The following is a 25,121-nucleotide window of genomic DNA, read 5'->3' on the forward strand; positions in this document are numbered from 1 at the left end:
CTGTCTATGCCGAGGCTTTCAGCTTTTGTCGCGATTCCAATCCTTTCAGATTCTTGACGTAACTTCGGTTAGCCGATATCTGTGATTCGAAATCTTACACCGTTCCATTCCAGTATGTTAAGTCTCTCCTAGTAGTTTCATGAGATTCGTTCTCTACGCATGCGAGATTGAAGGTTTGCTAATGGTTCAAAGTTATTGCGTGCCCTAAAACTGTATTATCGACCGTCAACTCTCCCCAGTCATGACGGGTAAATTTGGCGAGCAGTCATTCTATCTACCCGAGCGGACCTCAGACTCTTCGGAAGACCCTGGATTCGCTCAGTTAGTTCAACGTGTAGAGACTTGGGATGATTCATCGGATGTCATCGATGAATTTGTTGAAGGATACTCCAAGCAACGCGAGCACTGGGAGGCATGCGCCGAGAGAGCGAAAAGTCTGATTGAGGAGAAACTTGTGGACGCGAGAGACGTGAACAAAGAAGAAATACTTGCTAAGGTAACTTCGCGAGCTAAAGAGAACAGAAGCGTATTTGAGAAGCTCAAGTTGCGCAACTGGCAGCGAAAAGAGGAAGAAGGCAAAAAGGCTTATCAAAGTGTAGCCGAGATAAATGACGATCTGGTAGACCTGGCTGGTGTGAGAGTGGTACTCTACACACCTAACCAGGCTCAACGTCAGAAGGTGAAAGAGATCCTCATTGACATCTGGGGCACCACCATCGATGAAAAACCACATGTTGATTCGAGGCCCATGAAGAAGAAGGATGGTGCTCGCAACATCTACGTTCAACGGCACCTTGGTTATCAGGCAGATCACTATCGGACTCCCATGCCAGAGAAATATGCGACACGGGGATACCGTTACAGCAGGGGCGATCGGATCGAGATTCAAGTTGTTTCAGCTCTTGGACATGCTTGGGCTGAAGCTGGCCATGACGTTCTGTACAAGACGCACGCATACGGTCGCCCTACGATTGCGGAGCAGCGGATTCTCGATGCTCTCAACGGCTTGATCGTATCGGGCGACCTCCTTCTTGAGCAATTCCGCGAGTCAGTGACTAAGAGAACAGTTGAACCGTGGGAACATGTCGACCAGTTCAACAACTTCCTGCGACAATCCGACATTCTCGAGCGGAACGACACCGACAACAACACTGTCACTCATTGGGAGCACTTTTCTCCGCCTGCGGCTGATATTCTGTTCCGGTTTCTGAAGAAGGTTGACAAGAATTTCGGCTTGGCCGTGCGTAACGAACTCAAGGACCTTCAATATCCACTGGCTCCGGAGACGAAACTCCAGGAGAGACTGCGAAGGTTCAGACCCATCATTCCCATTAATTCTCAATTCTTGACAACGTTTTGCATTATTGAACACCTGCTTCCGGAACGCCAACTGAATGAGAAGCCTGACCTTGCGCGACAGTGTCGCATCATGATGGACGCATTCATACTCCTCCAGACCTTTGCGGGCGGCCCGGAAGCAGCAGTGATATATCTCAACAATCCCAAGGTCAATAGAACAGACACTGAAACCACTGGGCTGAACGCAGTACTAGGAGATTCTCAACGCGAACGTTGTCTTGCCGGTGCAGATGTATCGTTTCTTGAAGAGAAATTGCAGTCGGCCTGGGCATGGTTCGAGAAGCAGGCATCCAACCCAAAGTCAATATGCGGTCTGCTATTCAGATTAGCTGAAATGGATGTTCCGGCTCAAGAGTTAGACAACCCTAGAAGAGTGAACGATTTGGCGATTGGTGCTTTACCTCGTGTACGTTAGGGTAGGATGGAATAACTGTAAATCGGTTTCCTTATATCTTGCAATGATAATAGGGCAGGGTATGCGATGTGTTTGCTTCACCCCACCTAACAGGCGTTGGAAGAGAAGTGTGTATTCAACAATATGAAGATCTGGTCATTTTCTGGCGATAAAAATACTTGACACGCTCCTCGACCTTCATTTCTTCGCCGGTTTCTGGAATACCTCGGTACTGCTTCCGGCCACCTCACTGACCGGCTCGCGGATTGCATAGATCTTCCCTACACTTTTGCGTGCGAACTCGTCTGGTGCACCTTCTCTACCTAGGTATACACCTCTTGGGAACGCCACCCAGCTACGTGCCATAGGTGTCTCAACCGGAAGACGCACCCGGCTTCACCGGATGTCTTTGAGATGTACGTGGAAGTTTCAGGTTCGATGTATAACAGGAAACGCCCTGCTAACGCATCATTCAGCCACAGGGCAGACGTTTGGGGGTGTCATGTGGCCACACAGGTTGGACATGACGCGATGTCAAAGCGTCTCGGACCAGACACATTAGCGCGCCCCAACAAGGCAGACATTAGCTCAGCCGTCTTCAGTCCGAAAGTGGCTAGTAGCTCAGCCGAGTCCCGTCCACAATAGGACTAGCTTCCGATGCATTATGCGAATATCCCCATCTTCTAGATGGGTAATAGTCGAGGAATGCCCGCTCAATTGAGGCATGCGCTGAGTTTGTCAAAGTGCTGCAAAGCGTGGAGTCAAATCTACATCGCGAAATCGCCCCTCACGTTCTTCTTTGACCTTGTTTCATTATCATAATTCGTAAGTCGTATCTACCATCTTTCGTGATCCCATCTGCCTAGGCCAATACTAAACAATATCTAGGAACATCAGATATCAAAACACCTCTCATACCAGCCTCACACCCACCATAGATAGGCAAAGTAGAGCGAGAACCCGATCATGACGATGATAGCTGCGCTCAGCCCAAGCTGCCTCTCGAACATCACCACAACGTACGGACCGCGATCCTCGTCACTCGGCCAACAGAAAACCTCCAGCGGACGCACACTGCTTGAAAGACGGAGACCGAAGCCAGCATGAAAACCAGACTCCAACTCCCCATCGGACATACTTTCTTTCCTGGGCGATATAGGAGAAGTCTCTCCTGAACTCAACATCGGGTGCATGGTTGCAAGATGATCCGTCGTAAGATCAGGGTCAATAACCGACAACATGGTATGGCGTGTTATACGAAGTTCCCCAGGCTGGTCGCTGCCAACAAGCTTCGTCGAAGCAGGCTCGGCTTCAGCCGTTGCGTGCCTAGCTAGCCCAAGCTGACGAGATGCCCTGTCTGGAACGCTGCTATTTGAGGATTCGCGCTGCGAGATCTCGCGATTGACAGTATCTTCAACGGCTCCAAACTCAGCAAAATCACGGTTGCTATGGCGCGCGGCCGGTTCATCGACGAATTCGCCCTGCCATGATGCGGCTGCGGCAGGCTGACTTTGGGCACAACTACCATCGTCGATGGCAGATCCATGAGCGAAATCTTCGGATGTTCTGCTCTGAACACTGTATATCGCATCGGACTGTGTTCCTGGCCCGCTCTGGATTTCAAAGTAATCCATTGTCATAGTTTGGGCGGAGCCGACAAGATCGAGCATGTGTGGTCCATCGTTGCTGTTGATGGGTTTCCTCAGGGGGACACTGACCATGAGGCGCCTGGGCTTTATGACACTACATCCGGGAATGGTTTCTCGAGGCTCAACACTGGCTGGGCAACGACTCGAGGACTTGGAGTCCGTCAGTTTTACACCCGAAATGTCGTACTCCATGTGTATGGCTTCGTTCGCTGGTGCTTCGGCCTCAGCGATGTCGATGATGCCAGCAGCAGTGTGTACCATGCGTTCGCTCCCGGAAGACGTGGTCTGAACAGTGTTGTTGGTGTTGTACATGTCTTCGACGGTCTTGTCTCTGTGGCCATTGTGTGTCATGGAGACTTCCTCGGCAAGTCCATTGTCGACAGGTTTGCTCTCGGTGAGCCTGTTGCCATGAGGTTTGTCTCGGCTAGGTTCGTTCTGGACACCTTCGTCCTGGATGCACTCGTCTTGAATAGCATCGCCTTGCGTGGTATTGCCGACGCCAAGATGTACCTGGTGAGAGTTTGCGTCAGTACCACAATTTTGCATGGCGCCGCTCACGCCATATTCAATCTGGACAAGCTTGTTCTCATTGGCATGGCGGCCAATGACTCCGCCCACTTCGGGCTCACTCTTGCCGAACAAGCCCAGGTGGGCAACGCCCTTGACCAAATCGACATCGTCGCCTTGGTCCTCGGCGGGCTCGCTCTGCGAAGCGGTGTCCGCGTTGACGGTATCCATTGTGCGGTCACTCTGAAGAAGATTGGCTGGCTCGCTTTTGACAGTAGCGCCTGAGGTCATGCTCGTGCCACAGACTTGTTCGTCATAGCTAGCTGTGACGAGATCGTTCCGAAGGGAGTCGGCGTAGCGTGGCGGCGCTGCCTCTACACCCTGTGTGTTGACACACTCGACTTCCACTAGGTGTCCTCTCTTATCCAACCCCACGGTTTCGTTACGGAGGGGCTTCCCATGGACTATGCCGCTCTCGAGCTCCGGAGGCCGCTTCCCGTTTTCGCTCGGTGGAGTCGGAGGCGAGGAGGAGTCGACACCGGAGGAACGCGAGCCTTTGCTCTGAGTGGTCTCGCTCGGCTTGTACTGTTGACGCACTACGACAACAGTTAGTAACTTATTGGACTTGTGAGGATGGCGTGAATTCTGACACTTACCCCACTTCTCGATTTTGCCTGGCTCCTGGAAGAATTCGCTCACTTTCTGGAATAAATCGGCCCAGTAGTCAGCAGACCCGTCATATTCTTTCTCGCATGCGATTGCAGCGGACGTCCTCAGATGATGAAACATCTTTGTCAGATGCTTTAGCTGTTCTTTCCTCTCCTTGTCACGCTTCGTCGTATCGTAGTTTAATTTGCGCGTCAAGTAGTCGATTTCCGATACGATTCTCTGGATTTCTGTTGTCTTGTAGGTTGCTTGCAGCATCGTCTCGATTTGCGCTTCGAGGCCGTCTGACGGCTCCTCTGTGACGAGTCAGTCCAGTGGTTTACACCGGCACGCGCACTACAGTTGGATTCTCCAAGGGACGCCGTTGTTGAGTATGTGGCGCTGCGTCAAAGCACAATCTGTTGTAGAAGAGGGAGCATAGCGGTGATGACTTACCTAGCAAGTCCGCAGAGGCGTTTGCCTGAGGTCCGGGCGTCATCTTGGATAATGCACGACGAGACCCGAGCCGCTGTTGAGCACGAAGTAGGGCAGTGGACGCTGGAAATATAGTTTGGGCGGAACGTGCGATTACTTTTCACCACATGAAGCGCGAACGAGGATAGCAAAACGCGGGAGGTGCTGATGCGGTGCTGTGATTGCGAGTGGTGGGCTGGGACGACAGTGGTGGCCCAGACAGTGGCCACCACTCCCACCGGGACTCGAGCCAATGCTGCACGGGCCTTTCAGTCGCTTCACCGTCGCCAGCGGGCACCAGTCGGGGCCGTTAGCGCTAGACGGCAGACCACCACGTCTTGCGTCATAAGCGCCTGGTACGCTCTACAATCATTTCTTTGTTGAAGCTCAGATTGAAGGTTGACTGTGAGCGCAAGATTGTATAGGAGAATGCATTATGTTGTTTGGTAGGCTAGTCGGGCTGACATACCTAGCCAACATGGCACATGATTCCTGTCACCCATAGTAGGCACTCAAACTGCACTTACGAGTTGACCGAGACAATTACACGAGTCCAACGCCACGTTCGTCGTTCAGACTGTATCGCGAGGGCGAAAAATTTATCAGCTCTTTTGCACGCACCCCGTTCCGGACGGCAAACTGCGCTTAACAGTAACGGTGTTAATCACCATAACGTAACATTGGAGTGATTAAAGACTCAGTATTATATGCGCGAGTACATTTGATCATGATGTACTGTAATCAGTCGTATTTTCATCACTGTACGTGCTGTGGTGTCGCCAACTCCAAAGGTCATATACTGCCCGTGCAGTCAGCTTCCCGGTTTTACTCTTCGATGACGTCACTTGACTCAGACCAAACCTTGCAATCTCTGCCTTAATCGTTGATTTCAGATGCCAGTTTGCGGGCACCGTGCACGCAGCAGATTTGCATGCAGTGCAGTGTTAGGTGCTATTCAGATGTTGTATACGTTGTAGAATTCGCCGATCTCGACCCACCTGTGGAGTTTTACTTTAGTTCCCGAACCGTACGCGCACCGCTGCTCCGATCCCGCGGACCCTGGCACATCTAGCTGCCAAGGCTAGCAGGTGTCCTCTCCGCCACAGCCTCCGCATCCCCGCCTGACTACGTCTCCACAGAACCGCGATGGACTTCGACCACCTACAATCATATTCGGAAGAAGCGTTTCGACAGGAAGCGAGCCCCGCCGATCCGAATGAGCCGTTTGCCTATCCTTGCTACTCGAGCAATGCCAGCCACGTATGGCCCTCCTCGGACTCCACGAGCTTTTCACGCATGAAGCACGAGACACACAGTCCTGAGGCACACTGGGATGCAGATGCGATGCGCATGGATTTGGCGGCAGAGCTGGTCCATACCGACGGGCTGAGATGGCCCCAGTACAAAGATTCGGCATGCTCCTCGGATGTATATCCAGGACAGACGGGGTTGAGTGCGTTCGATGCTCGCGATGACGCTTCGAAATCAAGTAGGGCGCTGGCCATAGGCGATGCTTTCGATCCACTTCTTGGGCTCCGCGAGTACGATCAGTTTGCATATGTCCCGGGATATTACAATGCGCCAATCGACCACACACCATTCAGCACTCCATGCTCGGTATCCTCGATGCCGCTCGACGATTATCAGAGCTACTATAGCTCTGTATACCCGCTTGCGCATGGTCATAACCCTGTGCCCAATGCATTCGCTGAACCGCTACCTTGGTCCCGATCACACGATTCTACTCAGCTGCTTGTTGACGCAGGCAGCCACTTGTGCCTTGATCTCGAGGACAGCTCCCATAAACTACCCACCCAGTATGATATGGATCTCGATTCGTGCTGGTCTGACAACGGGGCTGCAATCGACCTTGACTCCATTTCCAATGTAACAAATGAACCCGAGATAGAAAATCTCGACGATTCGATCAGCAGGCTTTCGTGCTATCACGATGGATGTAGAATACAGTTCAAAAATGTTGCGGATCGTAAAAGGCATCTCAATACAATACACAATGAGGCTGGGCAAAGCTTCATGTGCGCTCATTTGGGGTGTGTGAGAGCCTACAAGGTGTGGAATCGCTTAGATAGCTTCAGGAAACATGCCAAACTTCACAACCCCAAAGACATGGACGCTTTAGTCGAGAAATCTCGCAAAAAAGGCGATGGACTTCGTGTTGCAGTTACAACGCAAGCGAAGCTGAGGAGATGCAGACCAGGCGAGCTGGACTCGCGTCTGTCCAAATCACATGATTACTACTATAGTTGATTCAAATACGTTATTTCTGTGTGTCAAACAAGTGTTGTACACCAAAACGTGGTTGTGCGGTGAGCCGAGAGCAAAAGGCCAAGAAAGTTGCGCGATATTGTCAAGTGGGGACAGAAGCGGCAACAAGAGAAGAATAGGCGGTGTTCTCCTTCAGTAGCAACAGTATATGGTAAACCTAGCGCTCGCAGTCAAGCAATGAGTTTTAGGATGGTGAATGACCGTTAGTATTCATCTAGGACCGTGGTAGTGTGGGCGGCCGTAGCAGCATAGCAGCCCCTAGCGAGACGAACCCGGAGGCAGAGATGGCACCCGCATTCAGATAGGAGATAGAGTTAATATTAGTATAAAATTCAAGGCAAAGCTGAGCGAGCTTCGCTGAAGCGTCGGGTAGGCCGCACGAACTCGTGAAGAACGTGAGTACAACGAGCACACATCAAGCAGAAAACGATACGCGTACAGTTTGCTCTCTAATGGAACTGTTCTCTATAAGTCGGCTTACGTGTCCATTGCTGGCCCATTGCTGGCTCATTGGTCTCACTCGTTCCTTCCACATCTCTTGAGTGTTGGTACCTACGCCTTGCACGTTACTTGATAATGAGCTAATGGTCTGCTAGATGTCGTATTATGCAGCCTCGCGGAAGGATGTATTAAGCAATCTTACAGATGTTGGTCGAATCCGAGTCTTGCCTGGTGGAGATGAGTGTGTCGGAGTCTTGCCTGGTGGAGATGAGTGTGTCGGTGGCTGTGCTTGCGGCCTGGTAAAGACAAGCTCTGGAATGAGAACTGTGACTGAAGAAGCATGTGCATCCCAGCACTTCTCTGCTATGCGCTTCATTCGCACTCTTGTACGGCTACATGGCACTCATAGCTCCTTGATTGAGAGATCGACGCTCAACGGCTAAAGAGACCTCTTCACGTTAGTCGCACGCGCTAACCGGATCCTTTTCGCGTGCTCAAGCTAGCTCCGCGATGACGAACGCCAAGGGAACGCGACACGCTGAACTACAACGGCACATGTATCGCAGCACCTGCAACAGGATCTGAGAGCCGAATTGTCTCTTCTACTTTCACGCATACAACTACGTGATCTCCACTCTGACATCCAACGCCGCAATGTCAGAAGTACCGACCCCATCTACAGCTACGATGCCCAAGCCGCGAGGCGCGTATCCCCCGCGAAGAACACACTCAACCCCCAACGTAGCAGCCGAAGACACGTTTAGGTACGCACGAGTGCGACGATAATCTCCGACTATTACGGTCATCGATGACGTCGAAAGCACACGGCACAACGATTCGCGCGCCGCGCAACTCGACGCGTTCTCCCACGTATACCGAACCAGCGCAACTGTTTGCACTCGCTGTGAACCTACCGCCTACCCAATTGCTTGTAAGAAGCTGCGATGATGGACCCGAAGTCAAAGACTATAAACTCCGCTGGTTCATCGGCTATGCAGAGGGCTACGGCTACATTGTCTCGGAATCGAGAGGAGGGTCGACGCCCTCAATCGATGAGCTTGATGACAAGCGCGTTGCCGCTCTTCCTACTGCGACCTGGACAGTGCGAATAATTAGTGCGGTGTGGAGCCGTTCGAAGCTGAACGCGGCATCGCATGGCGAAGGGCTGACGAGGCTTGGTTCTTCATCGGATGCCTAGCTACTCCGTCCTTCGCGCACTACTCCGAGCGAAACATCTTTGCGCTTGCAGTATGGACTCGAGGAGGCTTCAGCATGTCTTTAGCAGCAATGAAACGGTTGGTTATGACTGCCTCATTAGATGCAGCCATTCCTTCCACGTTGGTCAGCTGTCCGACTTTACGCCCTGCGCCTTACTCGTCTTTATGTCAGCGAAGGATCAGACGAGGCTGTCATAACTGTTGCAGGGCGCCGTTGACAACCTTGACACAGCAGATTTTCCACCAATGTTCATGTACTCATTCGGCATCGCATAGGTCGCTTAGCCGAAGGTCGTTCTAGAATCAGCCCTTGTCGATTTCCCGAGGCACAGTAAGCGCGCGCACGTCGGGACGGGAGCCTTACGTACTATCCCAACACGTATAATCGACTGTCTGTTCTGCACACAGCTCCGCCAGATACCCCACAGGGTTACGTTAGCGCCCGTAATTGGAGCTTGAGGACCTGACGCGAGTCTGCGCATCGACAGTCCCTTGCCGCATCCTTTGTCATCTGGACAAGCACCATTCATTCGGTCATTGCAGCTTTAGTGCATCGCGTGTTTGAATTACATGCCAGTCGCCGGACGCCTTCCATCGAAGCTACCTTGTCCATCCTTAGTTGTTGCATTGAGACTAAAGTTCCTTTAGGATTCACATACGGCATGCTTGACCGCCTTCACAACATGCATGGCTCTGGTACCTTCATGTCGCCCCATCTCTATCGGTGGCGCACTATCCGAGCTGCAAGGATTGAAAGCCACGCCGATATGAGTCACTGTATACAGAGCTTGGCACGTCCGCAAATGCTTCCACTGTTCAAGCTCATCTGTCTGCTACATTCCAACCGCGTTATATTGGTGACCGACCTCTGACCATAAATGAAGCTATGCCAGACTTTAGCGAAGTCTTCCGCTCATCACTGCACACCCGTTTTTCTCATCATTTGTCGTCCACCATGCATCGAGGTGGCACGACTATCCAAGACCCTGAAGGTCTCATCCCTCCCTCCGTAAAGCATGGATCAGAAGAGAAGGCAGTGCTCAACGATAAAGCCATGCAAGATGGCCCCTCCCAAATGAAGCTCAACCCTGAGGAGCACCCGTTCAACTGGCCCGCCCGAAAGAAATGGACGGCGACGATGGTCATCGTCTTCATGACGGCGAATATCACCTTCTGCTCAAGTATTCACGCCGCGGCAATCCCTGGCGTCACCAAAACATTCGCATGTTCCCCGACCGTCGCAACGTTAGGAGTAACGACATTCCTCGTCGGCTTTGCCTCGGGCCCAATGTTATTCGCACCGCTCTCAGAAGCATTGGGAAGAGAGATTGTTTTTCGCATTACCATGTTCCTCTTCTTCTGCTTCAACATCGGCTGTGCGCTATCGCCTAACCTTGTTGCTCTTCTGACATTTCGGTTCTTCAGCGGGTTCTTTGGGTCACCCGTTGTGACCAACAGCGGCGGATGCTTAGCAGACATCTGGCCCCAAAGCCATCGTTCGGTGCCATTCGCACTCTTCACGATGGGCAGCTCCCTCGGTCCAGTCCTAGGGCCGGTGGCAGGAGGTTTCATCTCGCAGCACCTGGACTGGAGATGGCTCTATTGGGTCGTGACCATCGTTGCCGCGATCGTGTATACCGCGATGCTCTTCTTCCTTCCCGAGACATACACAACAACGTTGCTAGAACGTAAAATGGCAAAAGCAGGCATCGAGCCCCGACGCCAATCTTTCAAGGAGCAATACCTCACCAACCTAACCCGCCCATGGCTCATGCTCTTCACGGAGCCCATCCTATTCGTCTTAGGCCTGTACTCAGCCTTCGTCTGGGGCATCCTCTACCTCGACTTCACCGCCTACCCAGTAGTCTTCCGGCAGACGCGCCATTGGAGTGAAGGCATTGCAGGTTTATCGTTCCTGGGCATTGGACTCGGCATGGCGATCGCAACGGCGAGCTCACCCTGGATCAACGACATCCACGGCATATGGGTCAAGAAACTTGGAGGACCAAAGCCAGAAGCACGACTCCCTCATCTTATCATCATAGCGTGGCTCATCCCCGTGGCGCTCTTCTGGTTTGGATGGACGGCGAATCCGCCGACGCACTGGATCGTATGCATTCTCTCTGGTATACCCTTTGGCATAGGCTTTGTCACGTTGTTCCTGGGCACCAATGCATACTTGACCGACTGCTACGGTCGTTTCTCCGCAAGCGCATTAGCTGCTAATGCCGTGATGCGGTCTTTGTTCACGGCTGGTTTCCCGCTGTTTGCGCGACAGATGTATGTTAAGATGGGGACGCCGTGGGCTAGTAGTACCCTGGGGTTCGTCGCCTTGGTTATGGCACCTGTACCCTGGCTGTTTTACCGGTTTGGCCCGAGGATTAGAGCGAGGTCGAAGTATCATCTCTGGACTGTGGAGTTGGAGGAGGCTGAGAAGGAACGAGTTTAAGCGAACGCATGTGCAAAGCATCTCACTGCTGCACGTCTTGAGTCTGATGAGATACGCATGTTGTATCATTTTCTCGCTGAGCTAGTATTGACTAACAGCGCAACCAATGTAAGGTAGTGACAGTGTACACGCTCCACACAATCAATCGGTCCTCCTGAGTTCAATGAACGAATACCATGTCACCGACATTCCAAACAGTCTCTGCTCTGCTGGCTCCAACTGTCATTCCCTCATCGAGGCCCTTCATTCCTACTTGCGACATGTTAGCCTCTTCCAGAGAACGTGAGTTTAACTGTGCCTTGGGTATTGCTTACTGGAAAGGGGACATGGCGCATCTAGGGATTACCACCACCTGGTCCACGAACTCCACGGGCTTCGGTTATCGCAAGCGGAACAGGAGCTCTCTCTGCAACCACGCGTTTACCATTGTGTCCACCTGGCCCACGAACTGCGCGGGTTTCGATGATCGCAAGCGGAACGGTAGCTCTCTCCGCAACTGCGCGTACACCATTGTGTCCACCTCCGCCTACCCTTCCAGGCTCAGCATCTCGGGTAGTTAGAAAGCCGCCTCCACGGAATCGTTCTTTGGGATCAGCATCCCGAGAGGCTAAATCGCGGCCTCCACCAAAACGCTTCTGGGGATCAGCGTCTCGGACAGCTAGACGGCAGCCGCCGCCAGGAACGACAACTTGAGGCTCTGCGTCTCGGATGGCTAGACCACGACTGCCATGAGGGACACCGCGCTGAGGCTCTGCGACCGGAGCGGCGGCTGCCAAAGTGACAATGATGGTGAGTAGAAGGGCTTGTAGCTGCATGATTGATAGTATAAGTATGGGGTGAAGACCTGCTGTAATTGTGCTGTGTGGTTATGTGCTACATGAGATGGAAGATTGCGCCGCTCTTTATACATGCGCTGGTCGACAATTCGACGGAGAAGACCGTCGCTTCGTCTGATGTGAGAAACTTGGCTTGCTCGAAAGAATGTTGGTGGGAGCTGTAATCGATGAGGTGCTTGATGCTGTCGATGGTTGAGTGGTTGCTTTCTGAAGCCGGGCAACGGGCGTACAAGAATGTGACTATCGTCTGACATGTCGGAGGAATTTACTCGCTCTAGACTTTATGATTCATCATCAGAGCCCATAGTTGCTTGCTCATGGACCTAGGTATCATCTTTCGATAGGCTTTTGTGTCAGTCCTAGATCCTTGGCTCCCACGCAGAAGGGCTTCAGTCACTCCCCTATGCAAATCACCCCAGCCTTAGCACCGTTCATTTGAAGAACATTTAGTTGTTGGACAGGCACTTTACATGACCTAAGAGGTCACGACACGCGTGGGGGTACGGGCAACCCGCTAAGACAGCACTGGAGTGATCGGGCGTAGTAAGCACTCATAGACGGACCAGTCGGTATTCCATCGACTGTCAGCCTTCGCGACTTCCTTGTGAGCTTCTCTGGAGTTCCGAGATCTTGATCTCTACCCGCCACCTTCCGCATCGAAGCGGTATCGGACAGCTCGACCATGGTCCAGCGAGTCACGTGCCTGCAGTTGCCTGTGGGTCCGACCTTGGAAATGCTATGATACACGAAACTATCGCCTGATGCCTTTTTCGCATTAAAAGATCGCTTCAAGACCGACATTAGAGGGGATAAGATACCCAGCATCGCGAATCTGCTTTCCATTCATTCAGCCTGCAGTTTGCACTCCGGCCAGAATGACGAGCATCCTCGATATTCCAGGCAGCACCCCGCCAAGTCGCTTCGTTTCGCTTGTTCAAGATACGATGTCATCAAGAGACTACCCATTGCTCTTTGGTCATTCGGTGGAAAAGATCATCGATGCTATCGCCACAAGCTACTACGCCGATGAAGCAATATGGGAGCTCTGGGACGCCTTCTTCATTGCCGTCACGTCTTGTCCGCCACCATACGACTCTCACATCGCTCTCCTAGACGCCATTCGCGCGCAACCGCCCTCGAGGCCCAAAATTTTACGGTTGTGTGATAAAGCTAAGCACGATGGCCAACTACACTGGTCGGAGTTACCTGGCTTTGATATGTACTGGGGAGATGCGCATTCTATCCTCCTAGGACGACGCAACGGGAATGGTATACGCGATCCAGGCACCGAAGAAGATCCATTTGGCAGCACGATGAGGATTAGACCCGACCAGCTATACCTCCGCATGTGCATCTTCTCAGCGACACTGATGAGACATGGCCGACAGACAGGTCTGGGCTATCCTATGACGGTGTTTTACGCGTGTCGATACGCACTCGAACGAGTACACGAAGCACCTCCGGAGCTTGAATCCAACACGCACAGCATACCACTCGAGCAAGTACGGGCTCTGGACGTACGGGTCGCGGCGATATGGCTACGGGACGGAGGCTGGGCGCTCTGGAATACTGATCACGAGGAGCTACGAGAGCACTTTGCGGTGCCACTGGATGACGAGACAGAGCTGTGGCCGAGTCAAGATGGATTGACACCAGAGCGGTGGGGGTTATGGGAGAAGAGGCTGTGGGATCTGAGCACGGACGAGGATAGGTTCGACGAAGAGACCAGGGCTGTGGTCAAGGAGGCGTATGAAGTGGTTGAAGGAATTTTAGATTCTGGAGAGTGATGTCGAGTTCGTAGAACCTGCCCTACCCCGGGAGATCAACGTGCTCGTCAGAAAACATCGACAACTCGTTCATTGAAATACGCATCTTCTAGATCTAGTCGCGAACGGACGTTGAATAGTCCCATCTTCGTCTTTCGAGTGCCGTTTACTGATGTTAGGAGGACAGGGTAGCATGCAATAGCTTTTGACATGCTGCGTACGTCAGCGGCTGCCTGAGTTGCGTAACTTTGCGAAGTTGTTTCTGCAAGTAAGTGGCCACATCGCAAATCACTTTAAGATTAATTGCGCACGATACAACGATGAAGTGTTCCTTGAAGATATATTTGGAGAAGCTGGAAGGTTTTCGAGGAACTTGGCGCCACAATTTAGGGGGGGAAGGGCAATCAGCCGTCATACCTAATTAGCTCACCGACGGCCCCGCTTTTGGCGCACGCGCATCTGCTAAAACCCATCAACTTCGCCCTCGACCAAGTTCTCACACTCAGGCACCCAATGCTAGCCGACACGAGCAATACAATATTGGGAAGGATCGCGCAGCAGGGGTGAACGTCAGCAGTAAGGAAGTGTGCACTCCAGAATTCGCGATGACCAGCTAGGTACGTACCCGGGTACCTACCCGATCAAGTAAACTCCGATTTATCGCAGCGAAGTACTACACTACATGGTGTACAAGCTCTCTCAGTAAAGCCATTCTTTCTTGCTACCGCCTGGACACCCTGGAGTACCATAGACCCCGCCAATAATCCACAAGTTTATATCAACGACTGCCCATACACCCAAACCACCCAGAGTAGCAGTCTTGAACACAGCCAAGATCCAGTGACGCGCATACCATTGGTCTATACCAAGCACACCGAGCCAGAACGCTAGCAGCGTTGCTATACGTTCCTGCTTATAGCATCGCTCCGAGTTTGGGTGATCGTCCCAGCCGCCAAAGCTCCTTCTATCGATAGATCGATCGATTGCTTGTGCTGTTGCATGTTAACACACTAGAATACCCTCTTATCATACTGTGAGGGATGCTTCCTACCACTGGCTGTGAAGAGGACTGTTGTTGCAATAGCTCCGAGCATGAGATTGTGCACGTAAATATCGTATCGCCATCGCGAATAGAGATCGCGCACGTGGTTTTTCAATGCTGTGAAAAAGACCGGCATTGAGGGTGGGAGATGACCGTCGCTCTTCAACAAATTCTTCAGTGTAAGCGAAGCTCAGTATGCAGCTTCCCGAGGTTAACAAAGGCTGTATCGCGGTACCGGAAAGCCGAGCTGATGCTCGCGAGCTTTATCGTGTCATGCTGTATTGCGCTCCGATCAATCAGAGATCATGCGGGCTGCGCCTCAATAGGATTTCCGGTGAGGCGCAGCCACATTCGTTAGCTTGGAACTGTTGCATGATCATCTCAACCACTTCTAACCTAGTTGAGGTTGCCTCAGGGGCTGTGTGAGCAACTGAAACGCTTGTACCTCCACGACATCATGAGGGCTACACTCGACGGAATCTTTTCTTCTTGACCATCTATAGCTGACACATAACCACTTGTACCATAATGATTGTCGATTCCCTTCCATTCTTTGTTGAAATCTTGTGTGCCTCAGTGGGCATCCAACTAGGGATTATATTCCTTCCTTGTAGACTCTGTTATTCCATTGTCAGGGTCATTCACTGTCTGATCATCGAGTTCTTCACGCCGGACTATGAGACAGCCTTCTTGTATAACTATACCAGACCGATAATCGGGTTGGTTCTCTGCGAGAAGTGTACGGCCCTGAGATCATGGCCGAAAGGATCAAGGATGCGACATTTCGATGATCTGGCAGATTTGGAAGAGGAAGGTACTAAAGGCTGCTGGCTTTGCCGTGCAATATGCATGGAATTTTCACAGTGTCAAGCCGATCGTCAAAACCCTCCGGCGCTTGATCGGCCTGAGCAGCTTCCTTCACACTCTCTCTTGTTATGGTTTGCTGAGCGGACAGAGACTGGAGACGGATTTCTGGATCATCTAAGAGGCAAGAGTACGGCAAGCATGTCAAGAGCATCAGCATTTAAGCAGCGCTAATCTCTCACATCAGGCTATATCGCATACATTTACGGATTGCATGCTCGTGAGATCGCCCCGGATCCGTCCTCGGAATCTAGTTTCGGTTTGGTCAAAGAGTGGCTCGGAAAGTGCGATATGAACCACAGTTGTTACCAAGGTGACCGGACACCACTACCAACGCGGGTAATCGACGTCCATACAGACACACCATTCCTACATATCTCCGATGGTCGCAAAGCGTTGTACATGACGTTGAGTCATTGTTGGGGAGGTGAGCAGCCTCTTATCACGACTACTAGCACACTCGAAGAACATTGCCGGGGTATACCAATGGAGTCTTTTCCTGAGCTCTACCGTGATGCAGTCCAAGTGACTCGGAGGCTAGGCATACAGTACCTTTGGATAGACAGCCTGTGTATACTCCAAGACTGCAAAGATGACTGGTCGGAAGAAGCGGCAAAAATGGGCGACATCTACCGACACTCGTATCTAACGCTTTATGCGCTCAGTTCCCCGGACTGCCATCACGGTATGCTAGTTCCGCGCGACGGCGCATTGGTGGCGGCGGCGTCACACGGTACAATCAACTCCAACAACCACGAAAGAACCAAGGAAAGTGTGTTCCAGACTGCGCCACTTTACAAGAGGGCATGGGCACTTCAAGAGCGTCTTTTATCGCCAAGGCTGCTGTACTACAGCGACGGTGAGATGTTTTGGGAGTGTCTCGCTCATACAGCGCGGGAAGGAAATCATCGAGTAGCTATGCGCAAAGCTACTCCGTATCGCTACGAAAGTTTTGAATGCCCCCAAGTAAGGGACCCGCTCGTTAGGCCACTCGATGACAACCCCTCGTTCCCAGTCTCGCCACCGTCAGACTGGCAGATCATTGTCTCGGAGTATTCGCGCTGCCGTCTCACCTACCGTTCTGACAAGCTACCCGCCTTGTCAGGTCTTGCAAGCATGTTCCGAAGGAATACCGGCTATACCTATGCGGCGGGCATGTGGATAGAGAACTTGGGATACGAGCTCCTGTGGTATTGCCCAATCGATCAGGACACTCAACAGCAGGATTCTGGATCGGATAATGATGTTTTCTCAACCCCTTCCTGGAGTTGGATCTCTACAGATCTTGCGGTTCGGTTCAAAGCGCTGGGTAATATGAGGGATCCATGCTTTCAGTTCATCCAGATTCAAAGGACCGATCTAGGTTCAAAGGAAAACACTGATCCCGCTTACGTGCTCACGCTCCAATGCGAGTGGTATCCAGTATCTGTTCAAAATCAGTCGGGCTCGAGGCAGTGCATGATACTCGACAGCAATGGCCGCGAGAGTTTAGCCAGTGGAATTTTGGATGCTTCTGACAAACGGTCAGGCGGTCTAAGATCAGGTGCTGCAATACTACTCAGAACAGGGCTGGTAAGGGATATGTGGTACGAGGCTTTCGATACGTCTAGGCACATGACGTATCTTCTCGTTGTCGTGCCTGCTCCGCGGACTGCTGGAGGGGAATGTTGGAGAAGGATTGGGCTCGCGTGGACTGCTCAAGACATACACCATGAGCGAAACTCATCGTTGATTCGTCTCGTTTGAATCAAGAGCATGACTGGTCCTCGCAGGGATTATTACGACAGTAATTGTCGCGTTGACACAAATGATGCGCGCGGTGACTAGGGTTCCAGCTGTAGAGAGCCGATCCGCGGCGGTTGCCGTCCCACGTGGCGGCCCGCACGCGCCAACGACGCGTCCCCGAGAACAACAAACCTCCATCCCCTTCGCTTTCGCCTACACTCAACGCGACGTACTCACGGACTTCACTGCATCTATCCTTGTTTCAGAAAATCTGTCAGCATGCCTACCGATGCTTCACCTGCCGCTCAATCTGCATTATCTCGATGTGTATCGCCTGTGTGAGGCTCGCCGACGGCGCGCTGTTCAGCACGGTCCACGGCAAGATCACGACGTTTGTTTCAAACCCCACGTCCTGGTCGAAAGACGGCAAATGGTAGGAACGCGTTCAACACGATACGAGCCTGGAATGGCGCATGCAGCCTGGTAGAATTACAGTCCACCCATCGACATACTACGCGAGAGGTTTCGAAGCTTTGTTCCTGATTGGGGCCAAAATGCTACCCAAATTATTGCGAGAGGATGCAGTTCGAGGTCCTTGATCCGTTTTCCGGTCTTTCGATCACCGGCGCCAAATCTGCTTTCAACAGGTAATCTCATCGCGGAAGAGACTGACTTCCAGATACAGTCTCATCGGAGGGTCGTTAACGATGAGCTCTCATACCCTGTGGTTGTGGTAGGCTGAGCAAGACAACCACCTGCGGCTCTGCGGCACGGGTCATGCAGCCACCAAAGATCCAAAACTCACAAGCCACATGGTTGCGAATCCATCTTGTCCTCGAGTCATTCATGGACGTTTGCGAGGCGAATACACCTGCCCATCATGGTAATATGTCTACGCGGATGGACGTTGCCGCAGCCCATGCGCTTCTCGTATCATGCCACTGCAACGACTGAGGCTGACATCGCAGTACCTCGAAGGTTTCAGCGAGATGGGTAGGTGTGGTGGTCACAGGCAATGCACTTGGCTCCGCGAGGCTGAGGATATATACTGGCATGGACTCAGCTTCTGCTGGCACCAAACGACCCATCCATCTCACCCACTTCATTTATTAATTCTTACATTTTCCCATCGATTACGCTACCCAGTGTCTTCTCAGAGCTATCATCATGACATTCGTTACTGAAGATCTTAGCATCCAACCAGGCGGTCTGCCGACACCCAAGTGTGGGTATGATACAGCCCAGAAGCCCTGCGCTACGTTCCTACCCACACCGGTCTCAGAGAAGAGTAGCCGTGGTGTGCTATCCGTACTAGACCCTAACAAGATCTCCTGGATGTCACCAGCGTCAACAGTATCGACCACGTCGTCTCCGGCAGGGTTCAACGATATGTGGGATCTACCCGAGACGCCCACCAAGCGGACGACCAGCGCTTCTCCACGAAGTATCCTGACGCCTTTCACACCTGCAACACCCCCTGATTCTTCTAAAAAGCTGCTTTTCACCCCAATTCCCAAGCCTATTTTCGGCGTTGGAGTGACTCCAGCGATTCCCAAGCCCTTTTTCCAGGAAAAGGAGACAGCGGCACAGGATGACCCTTTCCAACCGAAGTTGTTCCGAGGCGTCACGTTGGTGCTTGAAGAGAGTATGTCAAGACATCTTGAAGCTGATAGCGATCACATCTGACTAACACATCACAGTCTCCAAGGCAAGCGTCGCGGCTGCTACCGTCAAATACAACAGCAACCCCACGTTCGTGTTCACGCAGGATACTAGTGTCAGTTCACGAACACGTTCCAAGACAGCCGCCACCACAACAGTCGCTTCATCTCTACGTACCGCTGTTCGTGAAGAGACAACCATCGTTACATCTCCCCAAGGTCGCATCCATCCGCCTTTGGACAGCAAATTCTCGAAGCTACTAGAACAACTCGTCCCACACGATCTTCATGCAAGGCTGGCCAGCGCTCCGGGCTACTGCCCCGCGTCCCTCGTAAAGAGCCCCTCTCAACGATGCAGTCACATGGCAAAGCCTCAGGAATCGCGTCGTGATGTTGTTAGCGCTGTGAAGGATATCGCGAAGTTCAAGAGACAAGAAGACTACCGCCGTATGCTACGCCGTGTCAAGACGATCGTGCAGTCAGTCATGTGCAAGACGCATCAGGGCACGGCGTTGAACGAGATTGAGGGTGGATCCAGGATATCGCAACTGCGCAACAAGCTTGAAGGCAGGGTACACATGACGAAACAAGATCAATCGACTTTTACGCGATGGGTCAACACGATCAGTCACCTTGAAGCATCTACAAATCATGCTGCGCGACCCACGACCACTGTCATAACATTTAAGCCAGCTACACAAGTCAAGCGGGCAACAAAGCCCAAGTTCAGAGTGTCAACCACTGAGGCAACTGTCCGCTTCTCTTTCTCATGCTCATCGGGCTTTACACCTTATCAACCAAAGAAAGTCCGGGAGCTCTCCGTGTTCTCTGCACTTTACGAAAGAGCCGCTTCTCCATTGGGTGCCAAAGACCTGACTCCGGGTCATGTTTACCTCTTCTGGGACAAGGCGTATTTCGGCATCGTCAAGATCGGGTACACCAACGATCTGGCTACGCGGCTCAAAGGCTGGAACACAAAGTGCAAGCGCAAGCACGACTATCACTCCCGTATAGAGAGTCAGGTGGTGATGCCGCATGTTCATCGCGTCGAGCAGCTTATACACACTGAGCTGAAGGAGTGTAGACTGCGAAGACAGTGTGAAGGCTGCGGTAGGCTGCATGAAGAATGGTTTGAAGCCAGTCAAGCGCATGTAGTCAAGGTTATGAAGAAGTGGCGGGAGTGGATTTTGCAAGAGCCTTATGTGCGGGACGAAGAGTCGGGGGAGTGGGTCCTCAAGCCTGAGATGCTGGGTTCTCTTGAGCAGATGTGCGAGCCTCTACCCCAGGATGCGGCTACCCACACGCCGAGGAGGAAGAGTGCAGGCATGCAACACGGCTCACTGAAGAGGAGGAGCTCTCGGCGAACAATGTAAGAGCAAATTGCGGTCAACGCGGCGGCGACTAGTCGCTGTAGGGCGAGGTGAAGGCAGCGAAAAAAGCGTCACCGCGAGTTCGCTCTCACCTTCAGCACAGTCTCGAAAACCTCACTGCGCTAGGCAGTATATAATATCGACTCCGACCTGCAACTACCCTTCCTCTTCCTTCTCACACATCGCTTGATATCATTGTCGCCACTCCGCCCGTCGCATCAACATGGTTGCACACAGTATCTTCGAAGCAGCAAAGCTCGTCCGAGCCCGCTACGCGCCCGCCGCCGCCGCCTGGCAAGGTGAGGCGTCCGATCAGATCGACACCGGAAAAGTCACCAAGACCATCGTGCGAAACCGCGGCCGTGTCGCCGGCAACTACGCGAAGACACGAAGCAGCTACGGCAGTTTCCAGCCGAACAGCATCGACTGGGCAAGCGAAGCCGATTGGCTGAAGCCATTCCTTGGTACCTCACCGCCGCGCAAGGACATCATGATGCTGAGCTCGACCTTGAAGCCTGCCGCCAAGATCGTCTATATCTTGAAGCATGAGCTCGCAGATGATGACGCCATCGCTCTGCTCGCTGGCTGCGGGGTCAGCGACAAGTCGTCCGATGAGTTTGCTCGCGCTAGAAAGCGGACAAGGGACTATCAGTCGGAGTTCCAGGCCGAGGTCATGAGCGACTTCATCTACCCCAGAGTAGCCATGGTCATCTGCGAGTGGAAGGAGCAGGCTGAAAATGCTGACAATGCCGTCGAAGGCCTCACCCCGGTTGAGCTCGAAGCTCTTTGGCAGGGCGACTTTGACAAGGACCCGGAACGCATGGCGGCCGCCATGTGGGGAGATGTCGGCAAGAGTATTCCTTGGGATAAGATCTACAATCTCGGATTCGGTACCGCGGAGGTCAAGGGCAAGTTGCAGGCTGTGAGAGACATGTTCCGCGCCAAGTACGTCTTCGCTTGCGAGCAGACGCTCAAGATGCGCTACGCCGATGCTGCTACGCTTGAAGACGACGACGAGGCGCTTTCCTGGATGACTCCGGCTGTAAGTTCCAAACAAATCACTACTATGAATTCGGTATACTCACATCAATAGCAACGTTGCTATGCCAAATGGCGCGGCTTCCGCCACGACGAGCGCTTCACCGATACCATCGTGGGCTATGCGAGCCTTCCGGTACACGGTGGACCTCCGAATGATCGGAGGAAGCAGTCAAGTGCTATTGCAGTCCCGAAGTTGAATGAGCACGACGCGGCGTTCATGGCCGCACTCTTAAACAGCGATTATGAAGGGGAAGGCGAGGACGACGACGAGGAAGTCGACATTTTTGCCGATTGAATTTACTCTTGGCGCGATATCAGTACTACATTTGGGGACTACGACGGTGTTTTGGAGAACAACTAGATAGCCGTTGCCCAGTTGTGGCAGATACGGAAAGGTTCTGGGTGCACTTGCCCGCACTACCGAATGTACTTCCTCCCAGCTAATGACCGTGCTCTTGCCATGTTGATGTTGAATGTAATCTACTTCCCTCACGCCCCCTTCTACATCGCCCCATCGACACGTTCTGGCTGATGTCAACCAACATACATCGCACCAAGAGACGACGTGAATAGTGCAGCCCATCGTTACCTCACCGCACAAGTACTATTTTACCGCCTCCCTCAAACACCACCCAGATGTCTTACTTCGGGTACGCACCATCGAAGGTACTTGTGTCCGCGTCCCTTCTTGTTAACATCTCGGGTCTAGAAACACAACGGCGACCCCCGCGCCATAACATGAGCATCGGAGACTTCAAGCTTACGATAGCGCAATGGAATTTCTCGAAGTCGTAGGAAGACCAAGAGGCCAACGTCGTCGCCATCGCCGCCAAATCGATCTTCACCAAAGGTTCGACATGTTCTTTCAGGCGGGAAAAAGTTCTGGATCTCCCAACGTATGACCGGAGATTGCATGCAAGGTACGGTAGCGACCCTCGGAAGTGCTTGCCTCTGACAAAGCACCAGATTGACCACGCCACGCCATTTCCCAACACAGCACCCCTTTTCCCCTTGCAGAACGCATCGTACCAAGATTCGATACAACGCTACAAATATGTCCGCCTCATCCCCGAACAAGCGCGTCGCATCCTCCGAGAAACAGCCGGAGGGCTCTGGCAAAAGGCCTAAGGACGAAGACTATCCGTCCCCGGACGTTTCCCCAGTCGAGAACGATCCAAACAATAGGCCATGGGAGAACAAACACACTGCACCCGTGATACGGTCTGAGGCAACTCTCGCGGACTTCAAAGCCGCGATAGCGGAATGGGATTTCCGTGCGTCATTCCGAGACCAAACCGACGCAGCAGTCACTTGCGCCTACGCACGCATGTTCACCAGTGAACCTCGTCCAGATTCAACAACTCGCGATAATTTCCTATTATCGCATATGCTCTTCTTCAGACTGTTGCAAACCTTGTACTTCTTTGGGTATTTATCACAACCAAGAATCATTCTATCCATGACAATGTTAACCTGCCTGCTGTAGTCACGCGAAGTTTATCCATCGCCCCTTTCATTACTACTATGGAGTCCGCTACTGTCCGCATCGATATCAAGAACATAAAGCAACGCCTTGTCTCCCTCGAAAAGCTGGGGAAACGGTCCTCCACGTCGCCGCAACATCCGAAAACTCGGTAGCCATACTGCCGTATTGGCTTCAGATTCCGTTCGTGAAGATAGTCCCCAATCTCAACCTGACATATACCTGGGTACGCCCGAGGGTACCGCTCCAACATTGGATCACATCCGTCTGGGTGACGAGGTGAGGGCACCGCTGTTCAGTAACGCAAATACGCGATACAAACCCCCAACTCTCAACTACTATCGAGCAACTCTAATATCCAATTTCCAGAGACCATGCGCACACGACGCAGACATGTCATCTCCCACCGATACCGAGCGCCGGAGCAAAGCCATGAAGCGCATGAACTATCTTTACGCGCACAAGGACGCACCTCATTCGAGGAAACATGAAACACCCTGGAGCCTACATCGACGTTGGGTCATCTACTTTGCGTGTTTTCAATTCAATGTAGGCTTTAGGCCTACTCGACTTTTCCTACGGAAGAGTGGATGAACTTTCCAGCGATAGAACGATGAATATATTGAACGAAATCCGATGGCGCTTCCCATTATATAAGCACAACCCACAGCCAGAACGACCCACCATGGAAGGGGGTTTCGAGACGGAGTACGAGCAAGATATACTTGCTGAGTACAAGGACCTCATCGACCTTGACATACACAGATGGGTAGGTATGATCGAATGGTTCGACGACATGCCGTTTGGCGTCGCTGGAGACTCGGGGGCATTAGTATATGCCATCGACAACTCTGTAAAGATCCCATTGGGGTTACATATTGGATCGCCGCATGAGAGCATTCTGGAAAACACAAGTATGTTCTTGTGTCTAGACGCATACTTTCTGGAAGCGCGTCTGCTGGGGCTCCGCTTGGAGTTTGCCTCCAAGGAGGACGAAAGTCAGAGGACGACATGTGATGAGTGGTGAGCAGAAAGAGCATCACGAGTACAATGTATAGTTTTGAAGTAGATATTTGCATATATCAATACAGTATCAGGATGCTTGTAGTTGCCAAGCCGAGATTCATTGCGTTCCTTGTCGAAATGTCGGTTCCTGAATTCTCAGTGTTCTCAGTAAGGTTGGATCAGGGTGCTTTTTGAACTATCGTCTCAACGGCCTCGGCCCCATTCTTAGACCGCCTCTCTGGCTCCTTGCCATTGCCGGATGTGCTGCTCGTGGCTTGGTCGGATGCGCTGCTTGTGTCCCGGCCGGATGCCTTCGCCTTGCCCTTGCCCTCGATTGATCTTGGCGGCCTTCTTCTCATCCTTGCTGTTGAGGCCAAAGATGCGATTGCGGTTGCGATCTTGGGTCTTGGTGACCTTGCTGGTGGTGACCGAGTTGGAGGACGGCGCGGTGCTTGAGTCGACTTGTGGCTCGCACGGCGCCATGGACGGTCGGGGCAGTAGCGTGGATGATCGAGTCTTTCATTTTGGGGTTGAAAGTGTTGCGATGGGTGTCCTGTATGTGGTCGCTGCGGCTGTCGCGCGTTCCGAAGTGGTAGAGAGATTATGAGACCTTGGGACAGAGATGTAATGTCTTCTTCAACGGCCCGAATTCCAGTTCAATCGTGAGATAGCAGCAGCCATGTAGTCGGCAGCCCATATCATAACCTCTCGATCTCCGGTTCGCTGATTGGATGTAGTCGTCCTGCCATTTCCCTGCTTCACTCTGGTGTATAACCGTCCAGAGAACTTTTTTCGACCATCACTATTTCGTGGAGCCACTCCGGCAGCACCGGAATGTTATCCTCATTTGTGTAGTGCGCCGTATATATGTACTTCGTCCCGAAGGCAGTGCCCATACCTGGAAATC

General features: G+C 52.3%; 5 protein-coding genes across 5 annotated transcripts; 4 read left to right on the forward strand and 1 right to left on the reverse strand.

Annotated features, from left to right (window-relative positions):
- Positions 1-241: 241 nt before the first annotated feature.
- Positions 242-1,774, forward strand: J4E84_010376 (uncharacterized protein; the record flags this gene model as incomplete). The annotated part of the gene is made up of 1 exon (XM_049392931.1): positions 242-1,774. One exon carries the CDS (start codon positions 242-244, stop codon positions 1,772-1,774), a length of 1,533 nt encoding a protein of 510 aa, XP_049239325.1.
- A 902-nt stretch (positions 1,775-2,676) lies between these two features.
- On the reverse strand, positions 2,677-5,053 carry J4E84_010377 (uncharacterized protein; the record flags this gene model as incomplete). The annotated part of the gene is made up of 3 exons (XM_049392932.1): positions 2,677-4,505; positions 4,566-4,871; positions 5,011-5,053. The coding sequence occupies 3 exons, from the start codon at positions 5,051-5,053 to the stop codon at positions 2,677-2,679; spliced, it is 2,178 nt and encodes a 725-aa protein (XP_049239326.1).
- A 4,874-nt stretch (positions 5,054-9,927) lies between these two features.
- J4E84_010378 (uncharacterized protein) lies at positions 9,928-11,421 on the forward strand (the record flags this gene model as incomplete). Its single annotated transcript, XM_049392933.1, has 1 exon — positions 9,928-11,421. One exon carries the CDS (start codon positions 9,928-9,930, stop codon positions 11,419-11,421), a length of 1,494 nt encoding a protein of 497 aa, XP_049239327.1.
- A 1,780-nt stretch (positions 11,422-13,201) lies between these two features.
- Positions 13,202-14,044, forward strand: J4E84_010379 (uncharacterized protein; the record flags this gene model as incomplete). Its single annotated transcript, XM_049392934.1, has 1 exon — positions 13,202-14,044. One exon carries the CDS (start codon positions 13,202-13,204, stop codon positions 14,042-14,044), a length of 843 nt encoding a protein of 280 aa, XP_049239328.1.
- A 4,777-nt stretch (positions 14,045-18,821) lies between these two features.
- Positions 18,822-22,021, forward strand: J4E84_010380 (uncharacterized protein; the record flags this gene model as incomplete). The annotated part of the gene is made up of 4 exons (XM_049392935.1): positions 18,822-19,299; positions 19,355-20,684; positions 20,923-21,727; positions 21,779-22,021. The coding sequence occupies 4 exons, from the start codon at positions 18,822-18,824 to the stop codon at positions 22,019-22,021; spliced, it is 2,856 nt and encodes a 951-aa protein (XP_049239329.1).
- Positions 22,022-25,121: the final 3,100 nt, after the last annotated feature.

Source organism: Alternaria hordeiaustralica, assembly GCF_023758085.1.
Source record: "Alternaria hordeiaustralica strain BMP 2776 chromosome Unknown scaffold_40, whole genome shotgun sequence".
NCBI classification, from domain to species: Eukaryota; Fungi; Ascomycota; class Dothideomycetes; order Pleosporales; family Pleosporaceae; genus Alternaria; species Alternaria hordeiaustralica.